Here is a 9,899-nt window from a genome sequence, read left to right on the forward strand (position 1 = left end):
TCAGTCTCTCAGACGCCAAAGAAGCCCATTGAAAAATATGTTTGTGATTACAAAAGTCATACCTGCTCATTGTTTTTTAGAAAATGGAAATACAAAAACCAACTACAACAACAGCAACAAAAAAGAAAGAATAATCACCACCCCAAGACAACCACTCTTCGTGTTTGTACTTGGTAACACCTTTGATTTTGGTGGAGTGCTGGGTCAAAAGGGATAAACATTTTAAAGGCCTTTGACACATTTGGCCAAATTACCATCCAAAAAGACTCTATCACTGCACCCCCCACAAGCAGAGCATGGGGTGCTCTGGCCATCTCAGAATATAACTCATTCATTTAAATTGGTTAATCTGATGGAGCCGCCGGGAAACAGGCCATGATTTCTTCCTAGGAGGGTGAGAGAGTGGAGAGGAGAGGAACGGACAGAACAGGCTGAAGCAGCAAACCCCCATCCTATTGTGACCAGCTGGTCATGGTTTGCCTGGGACTTTCCAGATCTTAGCATTGAATGTTCAGAGACCCAGGACACACATTAGTCTCAAACAAACAAGGACAGTTAACCACCCTATAAAAGGAGAAAACCAAATTAAGCACCAGCACCACCTCTGAAATTCTATTTACCACAGTTTCACTTTTGAGCTTCTATCTAAAACTTGTTTTTCAAGATGTGTCTTGATACAGTCAGGGAAGACATCATAGAGCAAAGCCTAAGAGAAGCATCAGGTTGATGCCCCAATTTCCTAGGTAGGCCTTAATGTTTGCTTCAGTCTGGACCTCTCCAGAGAGCTTGACCTCTATCTGCCCACGAGTCTTGAAAATGATGAGAGAGAAACTTTATCTAAATGGCCACAAGCAATTACAAATGAGCTCTGATGCCTGGCCCCAGTGTGAATTGTACCGCTAACCTGGAAAAAAGGGGGTCAGGGTCCTGAGACCTTACTGGCAGCATCCAGGTTCTAGGCCTTCTTCCTCCTGACGTCCCACTCCCATGAAGTCTGAGCCAACCAATAGGACTGGCATCGGGTTAGGCTTATTTAACCTCAACCACAAAGGAAGCTGGATTTTCTGAGGAAAAATAAACACACTCTGGAAAATCATGCCATTGTTTTCTAAGTGTTCAAATTAACTACTAGGCATTTCCCTTGTTTCTCCATGCACTACTGATGAGTGATTGATGATGCAGGGAGCTGGCATGTGAATCTTCGACAGGAGAATCCTACATGTCCTCAAAGAAAACCCAGTTCCAGTGGGACAAACACGAGGCAGAGCTTGCCCTTGACTTTGAGGGTTCTGCAGGCTCGCAGGTGGGCTGGGCTAGAATTTGCTGCCACCAGCCACCCACAGAGGGACTCCTAGCAAGCATTCCAGGTGAGGGAAGCTGCAAAGGGCCCTATGCTGTGCCTGGAGCTGGTGTGCAGCCTTTTTCAGGACCCTTTTCTTCATGGTGCCTTTGTGCCTCCACAGGACAGCGTTTATGATGAAATGGAGGACAAGTGGTCGAAGAAGAAGGCAGAATGGGAAAAGGAGGAGAAGTTAGAGCGGGAAAAGATCCTGCTACAGCAAAGTGAGTACAGAAATTTCTGTCTTTTTGATGGCACGTGCACCAAAAACAACCTGCCGTTAAGTTTGGTCTCAACTAGAAAGGCAGCCTTGGATCCACTAAGGGTGACGGCCACATGGCTGGACTCCTGAATCAGAAGTGCATGGAGTTTTCAAGAAAGTGACAACAAGGATGGAGTCTTTATAAAGTTCAGCCACTTGAGGGTCTAGGCCTGTACCTTCCAAAGCTCACTCGTTCCAAGTTTGGCCATCACGTGCTGGAACAAGCTCTGGGACATCTGTAGGAGTGCTGACTTGTTACCTGGATACAAGTGACCCCAAAGTTCCAGAAAAGATGTTCTTGAATTAGAGTTTCAAATATTCACTTGTTGGGGGAGGGACAACACAATCTATTATCCTGAGAGCCTCTGGATTCCCACACCACCCCCCAAAAAGGATCTCAATCTTTGAGACACAATTGACATATAACATTGCATATGTTTAAAATGTACATGTTGATTTGATCCATTTATATATTACTTTATATTTTTAATATTTCCAACACCTAGCACAGAGTTTGGATCATAGAAAGTGATTTATAGATGAGCCTTCTACCCACTCCGAGCATTTTCATAAATGGAAAAAGGAGAGAGGAATTTACAGAGACTCTGCTCCCTGACCTAGAGGACTGGTTGAGGTGGGAGTAGGGCCTCTACAAACCTATACCACATCCTGCCTCAACCCAGTTTGTATCAGATTTGTTTGATTTCAACAAATTACTCATTTAAGTGCAGAAACCCCCTGGGGAAGTAGATCCTCAAGGCCATTCCCACCCCACTGGGGACTCTGACTGCCAGAGGCAGCATGAAGACCCTGGCATTAAGCTGAGGGAAGGAATGCAGAGCTGCACCTATTTGAGGCTTTAGCTAGGACCCTGGTATGGCAGGACCCTGTCTTCTTCCAGACTTCGAGCTTCCCATACTATACCCATTCCATGTTGTCAAAATCTAAGTTAAGATGTTCACTCAGGGGGCGCCTGGGTGGCTCAGTCGTTAAGCGTCTGCCTTCAGCTCAGGTCATGATCCCAGGGTCCTGGGATCAAGCTCCGCGTCCGGCTCCCTGCTCTGCGGGAGGCCTGCTTCTCCCTCTCCCACTCCCCCTGTTTGTGTTTCCCTCTCTTTTTCTCTCTGTCAAATAAATAGATGAAATCTTTAAAAAAAAAAAAAGATGTTCACTCAGTTTTGAAAAAGCAGATTTTAGCTGTGCACAGCATAGCTCAGCCCAGACCCATCCTGTGAGCCTAGAGGTTGCCTCCCTATCCATCCCCAACACCATGAGGCTGCGTGTCAGCCACCCCCTACTACCCCCTGTTTGGTATTGGGCCTCTGTTGGCAAGCTCCCCTGCACCAGAAACAGTTTAAGCCTATCTCTACCCCAGGGCTAAGTACAGAATAAATATTTATGCTGGAGGCATCACATTAGCCAAGAGCTGTATTTTAAGGTAAGGATATTGAAGAAAGCATACTGGTTACTTCGGCGGTGAGAATGGACAAAATAATAATCAAGAGATCTAAAATAAATTACACATACACAGAAAAATCAGAGACATTGGGGCAAGTCCCATATGACTGACATCCCTGAAAACCAGTGCCATGTTCACCTGACTCTCACACATCTCCAGGTAAACGTCAGAAGCCGAACGCCAGGCTGAAAGGAACTTGAGTTTGACCCAGTCCAGAATTTCTATTATCTTCAAACATTTGGAGTTTCCCTCGCATCTGCTTTCCCCACATTTCCTCATACGTGTAATTTCTTCTCACTTCCACAGAACATAAAATGACAAAAAAGTTTGAGTTAGAGTCAATAGAAGAAAAGAAGAAAATAAATGATTCCTACAGTGCCATCTTTGAGAACTTCATTCGAGAGAAGGAGGTAACTTAGGCCCCATGCACGTGAGGGGTTGAAGGTGCAGCCTTGCTGAGACATCCGGGTCCCAGGGGTGTCTCAGTAATTAGGCGAGCTTTTTGTCTTTATGGGCATATTCCTCCTTTCCCAGCTTCCCTGGAAATGTACCCAAGCGGACCGGCAGTCTTGCTGTCCTTATCTAGACAGTCTTACCACAGGGTCATGGTGGAATGAAAATTTGAACTAACAGGGAATAATAGAATGCTAAACACATACAGAACTCGGAATTCCCTATTTTGCCAAAACCCCAGTCTCTGAATGCTCCTCCTCATCCTTGACTGGAGCTGAAGAGAAAGGGCAGTGTAGCAAACTAAACTAAGCAAGTTTGGTCATGTACAGCTCTGAGTAAATAAGAGGAGCTACCTCAAAGTTAGAGGGGGGTGAGGGTGAGCTACTCCTGTTCATCACTCCCCCACCACCTTGATACTGCTACCAGGTCATCGTGAAAGCAGGTCTCAGACATATGGGCATTTACTAAACAAACCTGCATTAGCAAGCAGGCCCCAAGCGCTTATACCACCAGCTCTCTGAACTTTTCGGTCCATGAAAGATTCATTGGAGTTATCTGCAAAGGCATGACAGGGATAGGATTCTGCAACTCCTGGAGTCAGCCTCAGGCAGCCGGGGCACCTCCTAAGCAGACATAGGACCATCTAGGAGTCAAGTCTTAGACGCCATTCCTGAGTGCGCAGCCTACAGGTTTTTTAGATTCCTGTACTCTTTTCCTGCAAAGTGGACCGTGTCTCTAAAATAGTATCTACCTTGAATATTCCATTTTTAAGAGCCCATTTCCAATCATCATGCTAATTAAAAAGCCACTAATTTCACCAATCAAATCCCATTTCTGGCATTCACTATAACTGAGCAAGACAGTAATGAGGATATGGGGCATGCTATGCAGTGTGGCTAGCGCTTCTGGGGTCTGGAGGGCTCAGACATCTGAATAAGGAGGAGCAATTCCTCTAGTGGGGAGAGATTTGATCATCTGCATGCATCCTTTCCTCTCTCCTATTTTCTCTCCAGTGATGCTGACTATAAATCTGTAAATGCTGCTCTGTGTCTCACTCTCTTTCTCATGAAAGTATAGTTTACAATTAACAAAATGCACAGATCGTAAGTATACAGTTTGATGAGTTTTGACAAATGTACATATCTATGTAACCAACACCCAAGTAAAGATCTAGAGCATTTTATCAACCCCGAAATCGCTCTTGTATTCCTTCCCAGTTAAGCCCTCTCTCCCTCAAAACTTGCCCCAAGACAACCACTATTTTGATTCCTACCACCATAGATTAGTTTTACCTGTTTTTAAGCTCCATATAAATGGAATCATGCCGTATATGCTCTTTTGTATATAGCTTCTTTTTCCTCAACACAATGTCTGTGAAATTTATCCATTTGTTGTTTATATCAGTAATTTCTTACTTTTTATTGCCCATTAGCATCCCTTTGTAGGAATACCCCACAACGTGTTTACCATTCTCCTGTTTTTGGAGGTGTAGGTTGTTTCCATTTGTTGTCCTCCCTATTTTATAAAGGTTTTGTAAACACCCTTGTACAAGTATTTCTGTAGACACAATTTTTCATTTCCTTTGGGTGTATACCTAGCAGTGTTGTTATTGGTTTCTAGGGTAGTTATAGGTTTAACTTTATGAGAAATCGCCAAGCCAGGGCACCTGGGTGGCTCAGATGGTTAAGCGTCTGCCTTCAACTCAGGTCATGATTCCAGGGTGCCGGGATCAAGCCCCACGTCCAGCTCCCTGCTTAGCAAAGAGTCTGCTTCTCCCTCTCCCTCTGCCTCTCCCCCTGCTCATGCTCTCTTTCTCCGTATCTGTCTCAAATGAATAAATAAAATCTTTAAAAAAAAGAAAAAGAAAGAAAGAAATTGCCAAGCCACTTTCCACAGTAGCTGTGCCATTTTACTCTTGCATCTTAAACATGAGAATTCCAGTTGCTCCACATCATCAGCAACTAGTGTTGGCATCCTTTTAATTTTGACCCTTCCAATGGGTATGAAGTGATATTCCATTGTAGTTTTAGTTTCCCTGGTGACTAATTATGTTGGGCAATTTTTTATATGCTTATCAGACAACTTATATGTCTTCTTTTGTGAAATGCTGGTTCAAGTCTTTTGCCATTTGAAAAAACTTAGATTGTATATCTTTTTATTATTGATATGTAGGAGTACTTTATGTACTGTAACAAGTTCCTTGTTAGGTACATGTGTCACAAACACAGTCTCCTAGCCTGTAGTTTGCCTCTTCATTCTGCTCGTGTTATCTTTTGATGTGCAGAAGTTTTTTATTTTAATGAAAACCAAATTATTAATTTTTTCCTTTTTACAGGAAAGTTACAGCTTTTTGTGTCCTTTCTATGAAATTGTTGCCTAGTCCAGGAATACAAAGATCTTCTATTTTGTTTATTTTTATATTTTTTAAAGATCTTCTATTCTAAAAAAAACTTTATAATTTTAGTTTTTATTATTCTATGATCCATTTTGTTTTGTTTTCTTTTTAAAGATTATTTATTTATTTATTTATTTATTTATTTGAGAGAGAGAGCACATGCATGAGTGGAGGGAGGGGTAGAGGGAGAAGGAGAAGCAGGCTTCCTGCTGAGCAAGGAGCCCAACACAGTGCTCGATCCCAAGACCCTGGGATCATGACCTGAGCCGAAGGCAGACGCTTAACTGACTGAGCCACCCAGGCACTCCTCTATGATCCATTTTTAATAATTTTTATGTATGGAGTGAGGTAGAGGTCATAGGCCGTTTTTTTCTGTATAGATATCTAGTTGTTCCATTCTATTCCATTGAACTCTTTGTCCATACCTAGGTCAAGACAACCATTGTCTCAATTACTATAGTTTGAAATCAGGGAGTAAAAATCCAGTTTTGCTCTTGTTTTTCAAGGTTATTTTGGCTCTCCTATATCACTTACATTTCTATATAAATTTCAGAATTAGTTTGTCAAGAAAGTATTCTGACTGGGATTGTACTGAATATAAAGATCAATCTGTGGCAAAACAGAATATTCAACCATGTCAACAATATTCAACAATAGTAACCCTACCGAGGTTGCACATAAGTAAGATTTTCAAAATTTAACTTCAACATGTCATCTCATTAGTTTATAATGTGTGCTTCATTATACCAATATCTAAACTTTGGTGAATATGATATTCCAGAATTCTACTCTGGCTTTCTTAATTCTCTGAAAGAAGTACTAGAAACCGCAGTGCTGACCCTTTCCAAATAAAATTATTTTTAGGAGCTACTGAAACAACATGAAAAGGATACCTTACAATTAGAGGAGCTAAGAAAGACCAAACAGGTAAGTTTTTTCATTTTTCCTGTGGAATTAGCATCTTACAAATGCATCAATAAAATTGTGTACTCTCAATAAAATGGAATCTATAATAATTTTCCAAAACCAAAAAAAAAGGGTAGGGGGGGTATCTAAAGCTGAGTTTGCTGGATTCAACAGGTCAAAAAGAGCTTTAGAACTATAATACAAAGTCATCTGTAAAACAAAGCCCTTAGCATCTTTTTAGAGTGACTTGAAGAAATATATAAGCAATATGCTTGTGATCTTCAGTGTCAAATGCCTTCCATTTCTAGTAAGGCTCAAACCACAAGAGTCTTGACTTCTGAAATACCAAATTCTTCCTTTAGGCTCTAAAAATTACAATACTGCCTCTGGGAACTCTAACTCCAAGCCTCTCCTTAAAATTCTGAGTGTGCCTCATGTCCAACAGTTTCTTCAAAGAATTCTGTTCTTCTGGGACAAATTATGGCACTTCCACGTGGCAGACACCTGAAGGGAAAAGGTTCAAACCCATGAACCCCCTTGTGGTTTTCTTTCACAGAGAATTTAACCTGGATCCAGAATGGACATGTTTGGGAAAAGACTAGCCATTATACAATCGTGGAATGATATCTTAGAGATTAGGCAAGGCTTCATCATTATTGGGTAAACAGACCTCAGTGCCCTGCATGGTAGAGGGATAGGTCAAAACAAGGAACAAGGAAGACCCAGTGTATTATAATAACTGCTTTATTGAGCTTGTCTTCTAATTCTATCATTGCTTTCTGGATCTGTTTCTATTAATTGACTTTGCTCCTCATTTGTGGCCATATTTTCTCACTTATTTGCATGCCTGGTGATTTTTTATTGGACAACCGCCATTGTGAAGTTCAACTTTTTGGGTGCTGAATATCTTTGTATTCCTTTAAATATAGTTGTACTTTGTTCTGGGAAGCCATTAAGTTACTTAGAAACAGTTTGATATTTTCAAGCCTTACCTTTAAGCTTTGTTAGGCAGAATTAAAGCAGTCTTTGGTCTAAGGTTAATCCCCCACACACAGAGAGATAATACCCTTTTGAGTAGTCTGCCCAATACCCTGTGTACTCTAGCTTGTGGGAATATAACTATTCCCAGCCCTGTGTTGACCCTGGGGATTGTTCTACCTGCTCCATGCTCGTGGTTCTTTCCCCCATCCTCACCTCCTTCTACATCTTCTCCTCCATCATGCTACCCCAGTGGCACTGGACCCCTTGCTGTTTTTTTAACACACCAGGATCCTCTACTTTGAGGTCTTTGCAGTTGGCATTCTCTCTTCCTAGGAAGCTGTTTCCCAGATATCCACATGACTAACTTCCTTACCTCTTTCTGTTCTTTGCTTAGATGCCACTTCTGAGGGGCCACTCTATTTAAAGGCTTAACAACCCACCCAACACTTCCTTTTCCCTGTTTTATTTTTCTCTACAGATTTATAATTGTCTAACCTGATAAACTCAATGAAGGCAGAGATTTTTGTCTGTTTTCTCTACCACTAATCTCCAGTTTCTAGAGCATGCCTGGCACATCAAGACATACAGTGACTACCAATTGATTTTTTTGAGTGAATAAGTAAATAAAAGAATGCTAAGTGAGTTGGTACAGTGCTTTGTACAATGTGGTTGCAGTAAGTGATAGTACGTCTCTAGTCTATACATCTTGGGAGGATGCTTATCCCATGGGAAGAGCTCTGAGGACATGTAGGAGTTAAACGGAGCTGACACCTGAAAGCAGAGACCCATCTGGTTCATTCTTATAGTCTCTTCAGCATCTATCTAACATAGATTCCACATTTGTCCCTTCCCTGCACTTACACTGCATCTTCTATCTTATCCTTGGTTTGTTTTAAATTTATTATTGTAATTATTAACTTTTATTTAATTTTTCCACCCCCTCACTAGAATGTACATCCATAAGAGTAGGAATTATATTTTTCTTGTTCATCATAATACTCCTGGTGCCTACAACAGGAGGGTTTTTTTTCCTAATTAAAAGACTATTTTTTTTAGAGCAGTGTTAGGTTTACTGCAAAATTAAGCAGAAAGTATAGGGATTCCTTATATCCTCCCCCAACACAAACATACAATTTTCTCTATTATTAACATCTTACCTTACTGTGTTACTTTTGTTACAGTTGATGAACCATTATTGATACATCCCTTTTAACTAAAGTCCATAGTTTACATTAGGGTTCACTCTTTGTGTCACACATTCTATAGGTTTTGTCGAATGCATCAAATGCAGCATGCCATGTACCATTGCAATATCATACAGAGTAGTTTCTTTGCCTAAATGTCCTCTGTCCTCCACGTATTTATCCCTTGCTTCCCCTCCCAACCCCTGGCAATCACTCCTCTTTTTACTGTCTCTGTAGTTTTGCCTTTTCCAATAATAAGTATTTGTTTAATGAATGAGTGATTGGTAGCTATTGTGACAACCCATGCAAGCCCCAGTGAGGGCTGGATCTGAGACGGTGATAGTGAGTCTGCAGAGGGGCGTATAGATGGGCAAGACATACAGGAGGTAGAATTAACAGGGTGAAGTGACTGAACAGTGTAAAGAGTTGCTAAAGTTGAGGCTTCATCTTCTAGTCCAGGTGTCCTGCAGAAGAGAATAAATGGGTAGATATTGTCATGTTGTCCTGAAAGTTTCTTCTTACACAGGTCATGGAGGAAGAATTGAATACACAAGCTGTTATCCTAGAAACACTTAACACAACCCTCTACCAAACCCAGATGGAACTTCAGAGAGAGGCAAGTCCTGGCTGGAGTGGGGATGGGGGTTGTGCAGAGGAATCCAGGTCTCTGGGCGGCTCTACCATATAGCTCTGCTCTGGGTGACTCTGGTTTAGGAAAGACGGCTATTAAAATTTATATGTCCTTCAGAAAGCTACAGTGGGAAATCTGGAGAAAATGTTCCAGATCAAGCTTGCTGAAGCTGAAGAAAAGTTTAAATATACCATACAGCTTCTGACAGAAGAAAATATTCATCTAAGGTATGAAGGACGCTGCTCAAAAAGATATGGCTGAGTTATCCTTAGAAAGTGGGAGGGAGTTT

General features: G+C 41.5%; 1 protein-coding gene across 1 annotated transcript in view; it reads left to right on the plus strand.

Annotated features, from left to right (window-relative positions):
- Window positions 1-9,899, plus strand: part of FLACC1 (flagellum associated containing coiled-coil domains 1) — a 33,278-nt gene that overhangs the window by 20,775 nt on the left and 2,604 nt on the right. The window contains exons 10-14 of the mRNA XM_088021594.1: window positions 1,464-1,563; window positions 3,367-3,470; window positions 6,773-6,835; window positions 9,506-9,595; window positions 9,728-9,837. Of these exons, the coding sequence (XP_087877720.1) occupies window positions 1,464-1,563; window positions 3,367-3,470; window positions 6,773-6,835; window positions 9,506-9,595; window positions 9,728-9,837 (467 nt within the window). The remainder of the gene's footprint in view (window positions 1-1,463; window positions 1,564-3,366; window positions 3,471-6,772; window positions 6,836-9,505; window positions 9,596-9,727; window positions 9,838-9,899) is intronic.

This window comes from Eumetopias jubatus, unplaced genomic scaffold (assembly GCF_037043125.1).
Source record: "Eumetopias jubatus isolate StellerSeaLion01/CBP00866 unplaced genomic scaffold, mEumJub1_p1.0 scaffold_3, whole genome shotgun sequence".
In the NCBI taxonomy this organism is placed as follows: Eukaryota; Metazoa; Chordata; class Mammalia; order Carnivora; family Otariidae; genus Eumetopias; species Eumetopias jubatus.